At 42.6% G+C, this 18,163-nt stretch overlaps 1 protein-coding gene across 1 annotated transcript in view; it reads right to left on the bottom strand.

The window, feature by feature from the left end:
• Positions 1 to 18,163, bottom strand: part of LOC124120008 (matrix metalloproteinase-19-like) — a 40,866-nt gene that overhangs the window by 2,183 nt on the left and 20,520 nt on the right. The window contains exons 5-9 of the mRNA XM_048393190.1: positions 6,826 to 6,968; positions 5,889 to 6,152; positions 5,304 to 5,417; positions 3,441 to 3,623; positions 1,659 to 1,798 (exon numbers count right to left, since the gene is read on the bottom strand). Coding sequence (XP_048249147.1) covers positions 1,659 to 1,798; positions 3,441 to 3,623; positions 5,304 to 5,417; positions 5,889 to 6,152; positions 6,826 to 6,968 — 844 coding nt within the window. The remainder of the gene's footprint in view (positions 1 to 1,658; positions 1,799 to 3,440; positions 3,624 to 5,303; positions 5,418 to 5,888; positions 6,153 to 6,825; positions 6,969 to 18,163) is intronic.

The following is an 18,163-nucleotide window of genomic DNA, read 5'->3' as shown; positions in this document are numbered from 1 at the left end:
AACACATTGTTAACATACATCCACACGTAGCGCTTTTACACAGAAACACGTGACACATTGTTAACATAAACCGACACATAGTGCTTCTTCACAGAAACACGTGAGAGACTGTTAACATATACCCACACGTAGCGCTTCTGCACAGAAACACGTGACACAGTGTTAACATACACCCACACGTAGCGCTTCTACACAGAAACACGTGACACATTGTTAACATACACCCACACGTAGCGCTTCTACACAGAAACACGTGATACATTGTTAACATACACCCACACGTAGCGCTTCTACACAGAAACACGTGACACATTGTTAACATACACCCACGCGTAGCGCTTCTACACAGAAACACGTGACACATTGTTAACGCCAACCACACGTAGCGCTTCTACACAGAATCACGCGACACATTGTTAATATACACCCACACGTAGCGCTTCTACACAGAAACACGTGACACATTGTTAAGATACACCCACACGTAGCGCTTCTACACAGAATCACGTGACATACTGTTAACATACACCCACACGTAGCGCTTCCACACAGAAACACGTGACATACTGTTAACATACATCCACACGTAGCGCTTCTACACAGAAACACGTGACATACTGTTAACATACACCCACACGTAGCGCTTCTACACACAAACATGTGACACATTGTTAACATACACCCACACGTAGCGCTTCTACGCAGAAACAATTGACACATTGTTAACATACACCCACACGTAGCGCTTCTACACAGAAACACGTGACACATTGTTAACATACACCCACACGTAGCGCTTCTACACAGAAACACGTGATACATTGTTAACATACACCCACACGTAGCGCTTCTACACAGAAACACGTGACACATTGTTAACATACACCCACGCGTAGCGCTTCTACACAGAAACACGTGACACATTGTTAACGCCAACCACACGTAGCGCTTCTACACAGAATCACGCGACACATTGTTAATATACACCCACACGTAGCGCTTCTACACAGAAACACGTGACACATTGTTAAGATACACCCACACGTAGCGCTTCTACACAGAATCACGTGACATACTGTTAACATACACCCACACGTAGCGCTTCCACACAGAAACACGTGACATACTGTTAACATACATCCACACGTAGCGCTTTTACACAGAAACACGTGACACATTGTTAACGCCAACCACATGTAGCGCTTCTACACAGAATCACGTGACACATTGTTAACATACACCCACACGTAGCGCTTCTACACAGAAACACGTGACATACTGTTAACATACACCCACACGTAGCGCTTCTACACACAAACATGTGACACATTGTTAACATACACCCACACGTAGCGCTTTTAAACAGAAACACGTGACACAGTGTAAACATACACCCACACGTAGCGCTTCTACACAGAAACACGTGACACAGTGTTAACATATACCCACACGTAGCGCTTCTACGCAGAAACAATTGACACATTGTTAACATACACCCACACGTAGCGCTTCTACGCAGAAACACGTGACACATTGTTAACATACACCCACACGTAGCGCTTCTACACAGAAACACGTGACATACACGTATAGTCGGTGAGTGGGGTTATGGGAGACAAAGGAACGAATTAATAAATGACAAAACGCAATGAACTCACGCCAAAGACGTAAATCTTAGTCTTTCCCCTGTAGTCCCGCTCGCCTAGGGCAGCGACCGGTCTCTCCGGGGGGTAGGGGGATGGGCGTGTCGGGTACCCCCTGTCCAGACGGAACCTGGTGTAGCGCCACACCCTGTAACCTGTGACGTCATAGCATGTGTGATATAATTGTATCTCAAACGCTGTAACCAGGCGACCGTGTGACGTCATAGCATGTGTTATATCATTATTTATTACTTGCCCGTGAAGAGATCACCCGTTTAATAAACATACGCGTGCTTGTGTACTCTCGGAACACGTTTCACGAACAAATATTGAAAGCTCTCAACATCTCTTGGCTTATTCAAAAACATTGCGTGTGGAGTTGATAGATCACTGAGAGGAGCTTATGCACACACGATGACCCCAGCAACCTTGTTGCTAGGCTGACGTCACATGGCATTGTTTCGCCGATGGGTCTTGCAACAAAATTCCACAAATTACGTCATCGGGTATTGTGACGTTATTGTAAAGTTTGAGGTACAAGGCCCGTTCTACAAGGCGATCGTATTGTAGCGCAACGACAGTTAGTCGTTAATCTAAGTTAAGTATGTGAGTTGCGATAGTCTTAGCCCTACGATAATTTTGTGAATTCTAAAGGTGGACCGTTGTATGGTATTAAATTCATACCTTTCAACTTTTGACTTGTTTGAAGTATTATTCTGTTAAACTCAATTGGACTATGCCGTGGATCGTGTAGGTGTCAGCTAGCCTATTCATACTCAACAGTATAATTCTAAAAACGTTGTAAATGGCAAGTAATAAATAAAATACTAAACTCGCTCCCGTGTAAAACCAATTTTATGAAACTCGTGAATAGTTGTGGTATCAGACTCACTTTCGCTCGTCAGATACCAGAACTATTCACTCGTTTCATAAAATTGGTATTACACGGGAGCTCGTTTAGTATTCTATATACATCTTATACCCTGTAACCTGGCGAACATGAGACGTCATAGAATGTGTTAGATAGAGAATCTCACCCGAGTGTCTTTTGATATCAAATATATCAACACGAGTTGATATAAGTGGAAAAACTTTTTCAGTTTGTAGACACTAATAAGCAGTGTCTAAGTGTAAACAGTACTGCTCACAGCTTCAGTCGCAGAGCCATTAGTGATGTCATTTGATTGTGACGTCAAGATAGTCAATGACGTCCCAATGGTCTGCAAAGCATTGTGATGCAATTTCATTGCAGCGATATCTACAATGTGGATATCACTTGATCTCGCCCAAGCGATATCTCCTGTGGGAGCCAGTTTTGGATGATAAACCAGTATTTTGCTTACACCCTCGCTGACTTGGTTGATGCATGTCATCGTATACCAATAGCGTAGATCGATGCTCATTATGTCAATCACTGGATTGTCTGGTCAAGATTCGATTATTTACAGACCGCCGTCAAACAGCTTGAATATTTCTGAGTGCGGCGTTAAACAATAAACAAATTCATATACTATATATTATATAGTATATGAATTTCATATCTACATTACATAATTGACGTATTATATTCACATCATTACATATCTGACACCCCGTTCCTGTAGAACCTGGTCAATACATTATCCTTACAGTTACTACGGCAGACTAGCAGGGCCATCATACAGTCAGCATTCCAATCTGAAATACACGACCACAGAAATACAAACTGCCATTTCAACGTTGTAGACTGACTTGCACACACACCGCCTCTACAACTGCTGAGGCAGATCATCGAGGCCAGAACAGTCAGTTAGTTACCTTTGAATATATACAACCTCTTCTTTTCCGCCACATACACCGCCGCGGAGATATGTATCGGTGACCCCTTCAATACCCGTCGGAGACGATAGGGTCCTCGGTCCAAGGCCGCCCCTTCCTCGCCCCGCCCCTTCAGGCTGTACACGTGACGGCCGCTGAGCACATATCCCTGTTTCCCTGGCCCTGTATTAGAACAACACAATCTGAACACACGCTCTCTCACCTCCAACCCCCTGCCCCATCTGCCGCTCCTCCCCTCCCCCGACCCACGAAGGCCACACTTACGACATCACAGATGGAACATTACGGCCCCAAGTACGAGTTCTTGTCATTATATTTTCCGGGAGCTATGACGATTTGAACTGATGTTCATGTAAAGCGCAAATTGTAAACAGCCGGATATTCGTGGTTGATATTCGAGGTACAACAGTTAACCACGTGGTGTGGGAATGATCTTGAGTAGTTGATGGCCCCGTTCCAGGACCGCTCCTGGCTTCTGATTGGTCGGTTGGGTCACGTGACCTCTGATGACGTCACTTCCGGTTTCGGTTTGCGCAGGGCAGTACACATGTAAACATACACGAGTGCCAACTCCTCGGTATAAATAATAATCCTATGGATAAACGTCTGTTTGTAGTCACGCATGGCACCACGTTTGCATGGAAAGACGTAGTACATGACGTTTGCATGGAGACACGCGTGACAGTACGCATGTAGACATACACGAGTGTCAACTCCTCGGTATAAATAATAATAATAATAATAATCCTATGGATAAACGTAAACGTCTGTTTGAAGCCACGCATGACATCACGTGTGCATGGAGACATGAAGTAGCATGGAGACACGAATGACAGTACGCATGTAAACATACACGAGTGCCGACTCCTCGGCGTGGATGAACGAATGACAACATCACACATGTCTATCAATCTATACGTCTAGTAACGTGTGTTTGTAGTCACGCGTGACACCACGTTTGCATGGAGACACGACATGTCTGTGCATGTCGATTCACCTTTAGAAATTCAGGCAACACCTTTGGAATGCCACAACATGATCGTAGCGCTAAGGTGATCGCCACACACCTACCGTAACTTAGACAGACGACCGTCATTGCACTACAAAATGATCGCCTTGTGGAACGAAACCTTACATCTCAAAGTTTACAATCACATCACCATACCCGATGATGTCATTTATGGAATGTTGTTGCAAGATCCTTCGCCGATATGACGTCAACCTAGCAACACAGTGGCAGGGTCTTCGACTGTATATGATAAGCTCGTCTCAGTGAGCTATCATCTCCACATGCCATCGCCACACCAGTCAGTGTCCTGTCAGGAGACAGGTGGCAGGCCATCCGTGCCTTTGCACCACAGCACCTATGTGGGTGAAGAGTTAGTCTCTCACGATCAAACGGCCCTTTTCAGGGCCACCCATCTCACCCGAAAGAACGCTTTTCATCCATGGCTTTGACGACCCTCAAACCCAAACAAAGAACCCACCTCCTCCTCCTCCTCCTCCTCCTCCCTCCACCACCACCGCCTCTTCTATTTTAAGAAAAAAACACACAAAAACTGTACATCCAAGATTTTACACGCGCTGCTTTCAATGTCGATCTTCTTTGGATTTCCCCCTCCTCCCCGGAAACGGATGTGCCGCCCTCTTGGAGGTGCGCACGCCACCGGAAACGGATGTGTCGCCATCTTGGATGCGCACGCCACCGGAAACGGAAGTGCCGCCATCTTGGATGCGCACTCATGACCCACAATGCCACGTGACCCAACCGACCAATAAGAAGCAAGGAGCGGTCCTGGAAGGGGGCCATCAACTACTATCTTGTGTCTGTCGGGGTAGTACCATAAATGACGTCATCGAATGGCATGTTGCACGTGGTTGGTTCAGGCGTTGACGTAGGTGCTACTGCTGCAGCTGTTGACGTTGATACTGATGGGGCTGGGACAGGCCGTGCACCTGCAAAGACAGAATCTAGATTTTAAATCTCTCAGAACAATGAAAGTGGTACTGCCGCCGCCTCCGTGGTCTCGTGGTAGAGCGCAAGGTCCGGGGTTCGATTCCCGGCCGTGTCATACCAAAAGACATTAAAAGATTGTATTTATTGTCATCCTGCCTGGCGCTCGGCATTAGGAGGCTAAAACAGGGACTGGTTGACCCGAAGTCAGTATACTGTGTCTGAGTTGGGTATTCATGTTAAACTGCGGCGTGGTATCTCAGTGGGCTAGCACTATAAATCGGCATCAGTCCGGACTTGTACAAGCAGCCACACACGCACGCACGCACGCACGCACGCACGCACACACACACACACACACGTTCATGCACGTCGCTATATAAGTGCAATAATCTTGGACGCGACGTTAAACCCCATTTCCCCTTACCTCACAGAAGGTTTGTCTTTTCAAATAGGTCTTACAAACCTCTTACCGTAAAACGTCTGGAGTTTCCTGACGTCATCATAGGATAAACTCAGGGACGGGTCATAACCCTTGTAATGTGCGTACATGACAGCTTTCCGGTCACGTGAGTGCGGCATCCCCAGCGCGTGCCCCGCCTCGTGTAGCGCCACCACAAACAAATCCTTGCTGGTGGTGTCGTTGTCGTCAAGCGTCCATCTCTCATCGTCGTCGAAGTGGATGTCGCCGGCCACAGCAGCGTCGCCAGGACCAAATGCGTGAGCTAACTGTGGACCTGAAGCATTGACTGTGGACCTGAAGCATTGACCACGAACAGGCGGTCATCACCTACTCACAGCGTCTCCACAGACGATTCCAACACGATACTCACGCACGCACGCACGCACACACACACACACGCACACGCACGTACGCACGCACACACGCATGCACGCACGTACGCACACACTAACATACTCACACACAATCTTACCCGATGTCCTCTTACATACACACGTATATCCTTGAAGTTCTCTGATGTGATTTTAACACAGACCCTTCTCTGATGTCACACTACGCACACATCGACTCATCACATACACACGAGCGCGCGCATACACACATTTAGACCATTTCTACCCGACCGACCTCCCTCCGTCCACCCGTAACAGTACGCAGACATGAAACGCCGTTGATCTTCGTGATCACAAAACACAGACACACACGCAAACGCACACACACACACACAAAATAACATACAACACACACATATATACACTTACACACAGACACACACAACCTCTTATGTTCTCTTACACGTAAATCCTTCTCTGATGTCAACTACACACAACACAGACTCTTCATGATGTCATATTAAACACACACATACACACACTCACACACATTTATACCACGCGTCTTGACCTCGGTGACCTTTAGGAAGGTCGAATCACGTGGGTTTTCCTTACCAGAGCCATCGAAAGCGTACTGATTGCCGTCCCCGTGACTACCCCGTCCGAAGACAACCTCTATGTCGGCATCACTGCTGGTGTGCACTACTGTAAGGTTCGCCTGCGACGCCCAGATGCCAAACACACGCTTCAGTGTTGCCCTAGTAACGGGATGCGTTATTATTATTATTTTGATCAAATATGTGTAAGTTTAACAGACAGACCGCCTCCGTGGTCTAGTGGTAGACCGTCCGCCCGGAGAGCGGAAGGTCCGGGGTTCGATCCCCGGCTGCGTTATCCCAAAATAAACTAAGCGGCAAAAGAAAGTATAGGTTGGCAATTTGTAATTTTCCTAAAAACTGCGATAACTAGTGGAAAGTGGGTATTGTGAATATGATTGCCCAGGAACAGGTACCAAAATACACCTCACCCGAACGCGCCACCTTTGATGGCGCTCGTGCAGTGACAAAAAATGGTGAAACAGGTTTAACGCCTATGGCATAAACTGCACGTGCATGTTAGCTGTATAAATGCGTTCGTCTGCAGGGTCTTCGTCTTCGGCTCCGGCGTGTATTCGAGAGGTCCATCCATTCGGCGGGTGAGATGTCATGGTGTGGGGCGGTATTTGTGGAGATCAGAAGACTGATTTGGTGATTATACAGGGAAACCTGAACGCTGTGCAGTACAGAGACCAAGTGTCGCAGCCAGTTGTGCTTCCGTCCTTACAAAACCAACAGCAGGGGACATTGTTTCAACACGACAATGCCAGGCCCCTTACTGCAAGACTGACTCGGAACTTTCTAAACCAGCAGAACGTTGACGTTTTCCCCTGGCCTGTCCACTCACCCGATATGAATCCTATTGAACATCTGTGGGACCATCTTGACAGACAGATTAGAGCACGCCATCAGCCTCCCGTCAACAGACAAGAATTGCAGCAGGCCCTGAGAGACGAGTAGCAACGGATTCCAGTCCACGTCATCAGAAGACTGACGTCATCGATGAGGCAGTGTATCACAGCATGCATTGAGGCAGCTAGAGGTCATACACGCTATTGAAGGCAACTGTGTCGACAATGAACTTGTAGTGTGTCTGACACTTTTTTAGTGACATTTCAGACAACTTTTGAAAATGAAATGTCTTACCCCACCATTGTTTACCTTGAGCTTACATTACCTGTGATTGCACAATTTCATTCAAACTGAGGTTGATCAATCATTTGTTACCCCTCCCTAGATTATATCATAATTCACAACAAAACCTCTTCTTGTTATTTTTTTTATCGATCATGACACTCGACCTAAATTTTCTTTTGCCGCCCAGTTTACGTTAAAAAATGGCACTTGTTGTTACCCTGTCTGGTGCTCGGCATTAAGGGGCTAAAACAAGACTGATCGGCTCGGAGTCAGTATACTGATGTATTCATGTTAAACTGCGGCATATGATCTCAGTTGGCTTGCACAATGAATCGGCATCAGTCAGGACTAGTGCACACACACACACACACACACGCACGCACGCACGCACGCACGCACACACACACACACACGGTATATAAGTGCAAAAATCAAACTCCATTTCACATCACCTTCTAGTGTGTATCAACGATTTCTGTGTATATTGCTGGAATATTGCTAAAAGCGGCGTAAAACAATACTCACACACTCACTCACTCTGTGTATATACGTCTTGTGTTTTTACGTTCACTTTGACCGTACTTTTAGTGTGTATCAACGTTTTCTGTGTATCTACGTCTAGTGTGTATGTACGTTTACTCTGTCCGTACTTCTAGTGTGTATCTACGTCTAGTGTTTTTGTACGTTTACTCTGTCCGTACTTCTAATGTGTATCAACGTCTAGTGTTTTTGTACGTTTACTCTGTCCGTACTTCTAGTGTGTATCAACGTCTAGTGTGTTTGTACGTTTACTTTGTCCGTACTTCTAGTGTGTATCAACGTTTTCTGTGTATCTACGTCTAGTGTGTTTGTACGTTTACTCTGTCCGTACTTCTAGTGTGTATCAACGTTTTCTGTGTATCAACGTCTAGTGTGTATGTAAGTTTACTTTGTCCGTACTTCTAGTGTGTATCAACGTCTAGTGTGTTTGTACGTTTACTCTGTCCGTACTTCTAGTGTGTATCAACGTTTTCTGTGTATCTACGTCTAGTGTGTTTGTACGTTTTCTTTGTCCGTACTTCTAGTGTGTATCAACGTTTTCTGTGTATCAACGTCTAGTGTTTGTACGTTTACTTTGTCTGTACTTCTAGTGTGTATCACAGTTTTCTGTGTATCTACGTCTAGTGTTCTGTACGTTTACTCTGTCCGTACTTCTAGTGTGTATGTACGTTTTCTGTGTATCAACGTCTAGTGTTTTTGTACGTTTACTCTGTCCGTACTTCTAGTGTGTATCAACGTTTTCTGTGTATCAACGTCTAGTGTGTTTGTACGTTTTATTTGTCCGTACTTCTAGTGTGTATCAACGTTTTCTGTGTATCAACGTCTAGTGTTTGTACGTTTACTTTGTCTGTACTTCTAGTGTGTATCAAAGTTTTCTGTGTATCTACGTCTAGTGTTTTTGTACGTTTACTCTGTTCGTACTTCTAGTGTGTATCAACGTTTTCTGTGTATCAACGTCTAGTGTGTTTGTACGTTTACTTTGTCCGTACTTCTAGTGTGTATCAACGTTTTCTGTGTATCAACGTCTAGTGTGTTTGTACGTTTACTCTGTCCGTACTTCTAGTGTGTATCAACGTTTTCTGTGTATCAACGTCTAGTGTGTTTTTACGTTTACTTTGTCCGTACTTCTAGTGTGTATCAACGTTTTCTGTGTATCAACGTCTAGTGTGTTTGTACGTTTACTTTGTCCGTACTTCTAGTGTGTATCAACGTTTTCTGTGTATCAACGTCTAGTGTGTATGTTAGTTTACTCTGTCCGTACTTCTAGTGTGTATCAACGTCTAGTGTGTTTGTACGTTTACTCTGTCCGTACTTCTAGTGTGTATCAACGTTTTCTGTGTATCAACGTCTAGTGTGTATGTACGTTTACTCTGTTCGTACTTCTAGTGTGTATCTAAGTCTAGTGTGTATGTACGTTTACTCTGTCCGTACTTCTAGTGTGTATCAACGTCTAGTGTGTTTGTTCGTTTACTCTGTTCGTACTTCTAGTGTGTATCAACGTTTTCTGTGTATCAACGTCTAGTGTGTATGTACGTTTACTATGTCCGTACTTCTAGTGTGTATCAACGTTTTCTGTGTATCAACGTCTAGTGTGTATGTACGTTTACTCTGTCCGTACTTCTAGTGTGTATCAACGTCTAGTGTGTTTGTTCGTTTACTCTGTCCGTACTTCTAGTGTGTATCAACGTTTTCTGTGTATCAACGTCTAGTGTGTTTGTACGTTTACTCTGTCTGTACTTCTAGTGTGTATCTACGTCTAGTTTGTTTGTTCGTTTACTCTGTCCGTACTTCTAGCGTGTATCAACGTTTTCTGTGTATCAACGTCTAGTGTTTGTACGTTTACTCTGTCCGTACTTCTAGTGTGTATCAACGTTTTCTGTGTATCAACGTCTAGTGTGTTTGTTCGTTTACTCTGTCCGTACTTCTAGTGTGTATCAACGTCTAGTGTTTGTACGTTTACTCTGTCCGTACTTCTAGTGTGTATCAACGTTTTCTGTGTATCAACGTCTAGTGTGTTTGTTCGTTTACTTTGTCCGTACTTCTAGTGTGTATCAACGTTTTCTGTGTATCAACGTCTAGTGTGTTTGTACGTTTACTCTGTTCGTACTTCTAGTGTGTATCTACGTCTAGTGTGTTTGTTCGTTTACTCTGTCCGTACTTCTAGTGTGTATCAACGTTTTCTGTGTATCAACGTCTAGTGTTTGTACGTTTACTCTGTCCGTACTTCTAGTGTGTATCAACGTTTTCTGTGTATCTACGTCTAGTGTTTGTACGTTTACTTTGTCCGTACTTCTAGTGTGTATCAACGTTTTCTGTGTATCTACGTCTAGTGTGTTTGTTCGTTTACTCTGTCCGTACTTCTAGTGTGTATCAACGTTTTCTGTGTATCTACGTCTAGTGTGTTTGTTCGTTTACTTTGTCCGTACTTCTAGTGTGTATCAACGTTTTCTGTGTATCTACGTCTAGTGTTTGTACGTTTACTTTGTCCGTACTTCTAGTGTGTATCAACGTTTTCTGTGTATCTACGTCTAGTGTGTTTGTTCGTTTACTCTGTCCGTACTTCTAGTGTGTATCAACGTTTTCTGTGTATCAACGTCTAGTGTGTTTGTTCGTTTTCTCTGTTCGTACTTCTAGTGTGTATCAACGTCTAGTGTTTGTACGTTTACTCTGTCCGTACTTCTAGTGTGTATCAACGTTTTCTGTGTATCAACGTCTAGTGTGTTTGTTCGTTTACTCTGTTCGTACTTCTAGTGTGTATCAACGTCTAGTGTGTTTGTTCGTTTACCTTGTCCGTACTTCTAGTGTGTATCAACGTTTTCTGTGTATCAACGTCTAGTGTGTTTGTTCGTTTACTCTGTCCGTACTTCTAGTGTGTATCAACGTCCAGTGTTTGTTCGTTTACTCTGTCCGTACTTCTAGTGTGTATCAACGTTTTCTGTGTATCAACGTCTAGTGTGTTTGTTCGTTTACTCTGTTCGTACTTCTAGTGTGCATCAACGTCTAGTGTTTGTACGTTTACTCTGTCCGTACTTCTAGTGTGTATCAACGTTTTCTGTGTATCAACGTCTAGTGTGTATGTACGTTTACTCTGTCCGTACTTCTAGTGTGTATCAACGTTTTCTGTGTATCAACGTCTAGTGTGTATGTACGTTTACTCTGTCCGTACTTCTACTGTGTATCAAAGTTTTCTGTGTATCAACGTCTAGTGTGTTTGTTCGTTTACTCTGTTCGTACTTCTAATGTGTATCAACGTCTAGTGTTTGTACGTTTACTCTGTCCGTACTTCTAGTGTGTATCAACGTTTTCTGTGTATCAACGTCTAGTGTGTTTGTTCGTTTACTCTGTTCGTACTTCTAGTGTGTATCAACGTCTAGTGTTTGTACGTTTACTCTGTCCGTGCTTCTAGTGTGTATCAACGTTTTCTGTGTATCTACGTCTAGTGTGTATGTACGTTTACTCTGTCCGTACTTCTAGTGTGTATCAACGTTTTCTGTGTATCAACGTCTAGTGTGTTTGTACGTTTACTCTGTCCGTACTTCTAGTGTGTATCAACGTTTTCTGTGTATCTACGTCTAGTGTGTTTGTTCGTTTACTCTGTCCGTACTTCTAGTGTGTATCAACGTTTTCTGTGTATCAACGTCTAGTGTTTGTACGTTTACTCTGTCCGTACTTCTAGTGTGTATCAACGTTTTCTGTGTATCTACGTCTAGTGTGTATGTACGTTTACTCTGTCCGTACTTCTAGTGTGTATCAACGTTTTCTGTGTATCAACGTCTAGTGTGTTTGTACGTTTACTTTGTCCGTACTTCTAGTGTGTATCAACGTTTTCTGTGTATCAACGTCTAGTGTGTTTGTTCGTTTACTCTGTCCGTACTTCTAGTGTGTATCAACGTCTAGTGTGTTTGTACGTTTACTCTGTCCGTACTTCTAGTGTGTATCAACGTTTTCTGTGTATCAACGTCTAGTGTGTATGTACGTTTACTCTGTCCGTACTTCTAGTGTGTATCAACGTCTAGTGTGTTTGTTCGTTTACTCTGTTCGTACTTCTAGTATGTATCAACGTTTTCTGTGTATCAACGTCTAGTGTGTATGTACGTTTACTCTGTCTGTACTTCTAGTGTGTATCAACGTTTTCTGTGTATCAACGTCTAGTGTGTATGTACGTTTACTCTGTCCGTACTTCTAGTGTGTATCAACGTCTAGTGTGTTTGTTCGTTTACTCTGTCCGTACTTCTAGTGTGTATCAACGTTTTCTGTGTATCAACGTCTAGTGTGTTTGTACGTTTACTCTGTCCGTACTTCTAGTGTGTATCAACGTTTTCTGTGTATCAACGTCTAGTGTGTATGTTCGTTTACTCTGTTCGTACTTCTAGTGTGTATCAACGTCTAGTGTTTGTACGTTTACTCTGTCCGTACTTCTAGTGTGTATCAACGTTTTCTGTGTATCAACGTCTAGTGTGTTTGTTCGTTTACTTTGTCCGTACTTCTAGTGTGTATCAACGTTTTCTGTGTATCAACGTCTAGTGTGTTTGTACGTTTACTCTGTTCGTACTTCTAGTATGTATCTACGTCTAGTGTGTTTGTTCGTTTACTCTGTCCGTACTTCTAGTGTGTATCAACGTTTTCTGTGTATCAACGTTTAGTGTTTGTACGTTTACTTTGTCCGTACTTCTAGTGTGTATCAACGTTTTCTGTGTATCAACGTCTAGTGTGTTTGTTCGTTTACTCTGTTCGTACTTCTAGTGTGTATCAACGTCTAGTGTGTTTCTACGTTTACTCTGTCCGTACTTCTAGTGTGTATCTACGTCTAGTGTGTTTGTTCATTTACTCTGTCCGTACTTCTAGTGTGTATCAACGTTTTCTGTGTATCAACGTCTAGTGTTTGTACGTTTACTCTGTCCGTACTTCTAGTGTGTATCAACGTTTTCTGTGTATCAACGTCTAGTGTGTTTGTACGTTTACTTTGTCCGTACTTCTAGTGTGTATCAACGTTTTCTGTGCATCAACGTCTAGTGTGTATGTTCGTTTACTCTGTCCGTACTTCTAGTGTGTATCAACGTCTAGTGTGTTTGTACGTTTACTCTGTCCGTACTTCTAGTGTGTATCAACGTTTTCTGTGTATCTACGTCTAGTGTGTATGTACGTTTACTCTGTCCGTACTTCTAGTGTGTATCAACGTCTAGTGTGTTTGTTCGTTTACTCTGTTCGTACTTCTAGTGTGTATCAACGTTTTCTGTGTATCAACGTCTAGTGTGTTTGTACGTTTACTCTGTCCGTACTTCTAGTGTGTATCAACGTTTTCTGTGTATCAACGTCTAGTGTGTATGTACGTTTACTCTGTCCGTACTTCTAGTGTGTATCAACGTCTAGTGTGTTTGTTCGTTTACTCTGTCCGTACTTCTAGTGTGTATCAACGTTTTCTGTGTATCAACGTCTAGTGTGTTTGTACGTTTACTCTGTCTGTACTTCTAGTGTGTATCTACGTCTAGTTTCTTTGTTCGTTTACTCTGTCCGTACTTCTAGCGTGTATCAACGTTTTCTGTGTATCAACGTCTAGTGTTTGTACGTTTACTCTGTCCGTACTTCTAGTGTGTATCAACGTTTTCTGTGTATCAACGTCTAGTGTGTTTGTTCGTTTACTCTGTCCGTACTTCTAGTGTGTATCAACGTCTAGTGTTTCTACGTTTACTCTGTCCGTACTTCTAGTGTGTATCAACGTTTTCTGTGTATCAACGTCTAGTGTGTTTGTTCGTTTACTTTGTCCGTACTTCTAGTGTGTATCAACGTTTTCTGTGTATCAACGTCTAGTGTGTTTGTACGTTTACTCTGTTCGTACTTCTAGTGTGTATCTACGTCTAGTGTGTTTGTTCGTTTACTCTGTCCGTACTTCTAGTGTGTTTCAACGTTTTCTGTGTATCAACGTCTAGTGTTTGTACGTTTACTCTGTCCGTACTTCTAGTGTGTATCAACGTTTTCTGTGTATCAACGTCTAGTGTGTATGTACGTTTACTCTGTCCGTACTTCTAGTGTGTATCAACGTCTAGTGTGTTTGTTCGTTTACTCTGTCCGTACTTCTAGTGTGTATCAACGTTTTCTGTGTATCAACGTCTAGTGTGTTTGTACGTTTACTTTGTCCGTACTTCTAGTGTGTATAAACGTTTTCTGTGCATCAACGTCTAGTGTTTGTACGTTAACTCTGTCCGTACTTCTAGTGTGTATCAACGTTTTCTGTGTATCAACGTCTAGTGTGTTTGTACGTTTACTTTGTCCGTACTTCTAGTATGTATCTACGTCTAGTGTGTTTGTTCGTTTACTCTGTCCGTACTTCTAGTGTGTATCAACGTTTTCTGTGTATCAACGTCTAGTGTTTGTACGTTTACTCTGTCCGTACTTCTAGTGTGTATCAACGTTTTCTGTGTATCAACGTCTAGTGTGTTTGTACGTTTACTTTGTCCGTACTTCTAGTGTGTATCAACGTTTTCTGTGCATCAACGTCTAGTGTGTATGTTCGTTTACTCTGTCCGTACTTCTAGTGTGTATCAACGTCTAGTGTGTTTGTACGTTTACTCTGTCCGTACTTCTAGTGTGTATCAACGTTTTCTGTGTATCTACGTCTAGTGTGTATGTACGTTTACTCTGTCCGTACTTCTAGTGTGTATCAACGTCTAGTGTGTTTGTTCGTTTACTCTGTTCGTACTTCTAGTGTGTATCAACGTTTTCTGTGTATCAACGTCTAGTGTGTATGTACGTTTACTCTGTCCGTACTTCTAGTGTGTATCAACGTTTTCTGTGTATCAACGTCTAGTGTGTATGTACGTTTACTCTGTCCGTACTTCTAGTGTGTATCAACGTCTAGTGTGTTTGTTCGTTTACTCTGTCCGTACTTCTAGTGTGTATCAACGTTTTCTGTGTATCAACGTCTAGTGTGTTTGTACGTTTACTCTGTCTGTACTTCTAGTGTGTATCTACGTCTAGTTTCTTTGTTCGTTTACTCTGTCCGTACTTCTAGCGTGTATCAACGTTTTCTGTGTATCAACGTCTAGTGTTTGTACGTTTACTCTGTCCGTACTTCTAGTGTGTATCAACGTTTTCTGTGTATCAACGTCTAGTGTGTTTGTTCGTTTACTCTGTCCGTACTTCTAGTGTGTATCAACGTCTAGTGTTTCTACGTTTACTCTGTCCGTACTTCTAGTGTGTATCAACGTTTTCTGTGTATCAACGTCTAGTGTGTTTGTTCGTTTACTTTGTCCGTACTTCTAGTGTGTATCAACGTTTTCTGTGTATCAACGTCTAGTGTGTTTGTACGTTTACTCTGTTCGTACTTCTAGTGTGTATCTACGTCTAGTGTGTTTGTTCGTTTACTCTGTCCGTACTTCTAGTGTGTATCAACGTTTTCTGTGTATCAACGTCTAGTGTTTGTACGTTTACTCTGTCCGTACTTCTAGTGTGTATCAACGTTTTCTGTGTATCAACGTCTAGTGTGTATGTACGTTTACTCTGTCCGTACTTCTAGTGTGTATCAACGTCTAGTGTGTTTGTTCGTTTACTCTGTCCGTACTTCTAGTGTGTATCAACGTTTTCTGTGTATCAACGTCTAGTGTGTTTGTACGTTTACTCTGTCTGTACTTCTAGTGTGTATCTACGTCTAGTTTCTTTGTTCGTTTACTCTGTCCGTACTTCTAGCGTGTATCAACGTTTTCTGTGTATCAACGTCTAGTGTTTGTACGTTTACTCTGTCCGTACTTCTAGTGTGTATCAACGTTTTCTGTGTATCAACGTCTAGTGTGTTTGTTCGTTTACTTTGTCCGTACTTCTAGTGTATATCAACGTTTTCTGTGTATCAACGTCTAGTGTGTTTGTACGTTTACTCTGTTCGTACTTCTAGTGTGTATCTACGTCTAGTGTGTTTGTTCGTTTACTCTGTCCGTACTTCTAGTGTGTATCAACGTTTTCTGTGTATCAACGTCTAGTGTTTGTACGTTTACTCTGTCCGTACTTCTAGTGTGTATCAACGTTTTCTGTGTATCAACGTCTAGTGTGTTTGTTCGTTTACTCTGTTCGTACTTCTAGTGTGTATCAACGTCTAGTGTTTGTACGTTTACTCTGTCCGTACTTCTAGTGTGTATCAACGTTTTCTGTGTATCAACGTCTAGTGTGTTTGTTCGTTTACTTTGTCCGTACTTCTAGTGTGTATCAACGTTTACTGTGTATCTACGTCTAGTGTTTGTACGTTTACTTTGTCCGTACTTCTAGTGTGTATCAACGTTTTCTGTGTATCTACGTCTAGTGTGTTTGTTCGTTTACTCTGTCCGTACTTCTAGTGTGTATCAACGTTTTTTGTGTATCAACGTCTAGTGTGTTTGTTCGTTTACTCTGTTCGTACTTCTAGTGTGTATCAACGTCTAGTGTTTGTACGTTTACTCTGTCCGTACTTCTAGTGTGTATCAACGTTTTCTGTGTATCAACGTCTAGTGTGTTTGTTCGTTTACTCTGTCCGTACTTCTAGTGTGTATCAACGTCTAGTGTGTTTGTTTGTTTACTTTGTCCGTACTTCTAGTGTGTATCAACGTTTTCTGTGTATCAACGTCTAGTGTTTGTACGTTTACTCTGTCCGTACTTCTAGTGTGTATCAACGTTTTCTGTGTATCAACGTCTAGTGTGTTTGTTCGTTTACTCTGTTCGTACTTCTAGTGTGTATCAACGTCTAGTGTGTTTTTTCGTTTACTTTGTCCGTACTTCTAGTGTGTATCAACGTTTTATGTGTATCAACGTCTAGTGTGTTTGTTCGTTTACTCTGTCCGTACTTCTAGTGTGTATCAACGTCTAGTGTTTGTACGTTTACTCTGTCCGTACTTCTAGTAAGTATCAACGTTTTCTGTGTATCTACGTCTAGTGTGTTTGTTCGTTTACTCTGTTCGTACTTCTAGTGTGTATCAACGTTTTCTGTGTATCTACGTCTAGTGTGTTTGTTCATTTACTTTGTCCGTACTTCTAGTGTGTATCAACGTTTTATGTGTATCAACGTCTAGTGTGTTTGTTCGTTTACTCTGTCCGTACTTCTAGTGTGTATCAACGTCTAGTGTTTGTACGTTTACTCTGTCCGTACTTCTAGTAAGTATCAACGTTTTCTGTGTATCTACGTCTAGTGTGTTTGTTCGTTTACTCTGTTCGTACTTCTAGTGTGTATCAACGTTTTCTGTGTATCTACGTCTAGTGTGTTTGTTCATTTACTCTGTCCGTACTTCTAGTGTGTATCAACGTTTTCTGTGTATCTACGTCTAGTGTTTGTACGTTTACTTTGTCCGTACTTCTAGTGTGTATCAACGTTTTCTGTGTATCAACGTCTAGTGTGTATGTACGTTTACTCTGTCCGTACTTCTAGTGTGTATCAACGTTTTCTGTGTATCAACGTCTAGTGTGTATGTACGTTTACTCTGTCCGTACTTCTAGTGTGTATCAACGTTTTCTGTGTATCAACGTCTAGTGTGTTTGTTCGTTTACTCTGTTCGTACTTCTAGTGTGTATCAACGTCTAGTGTTTGTACGTTTACTCTGTCCGTACTTCTAGTGTGTATCAACGTTTTCTGTGTATCAACGTCTAGTGTGTTTGTTCGTTTACTCTGTTCGTACTTCTAGTGTGTATCAACGTCTAGTGTGTTTGTTCGTTTACTTTGTCCGTAC

The sequence above is a fragment of the Haliotis rufescens genome, unplaced genomic scaffold (genome assembly GCF_023055435.1).
Source record: "Haliotis rufescens isolate VD_foot unplaced genomic scaffold, xgHalRufe1.0.p SCAF_117, whole genome shotgun sequence".
Lineage (NCBI taxonomy): Eukaryota > Metazoa > Mollusca > Gastropoda > Lepetellida > Haliotidae > Haliotis > Haliotis rufescens.
This window is presented reverse-complemented; position numbering and strand designations above follow the sequence as displayed.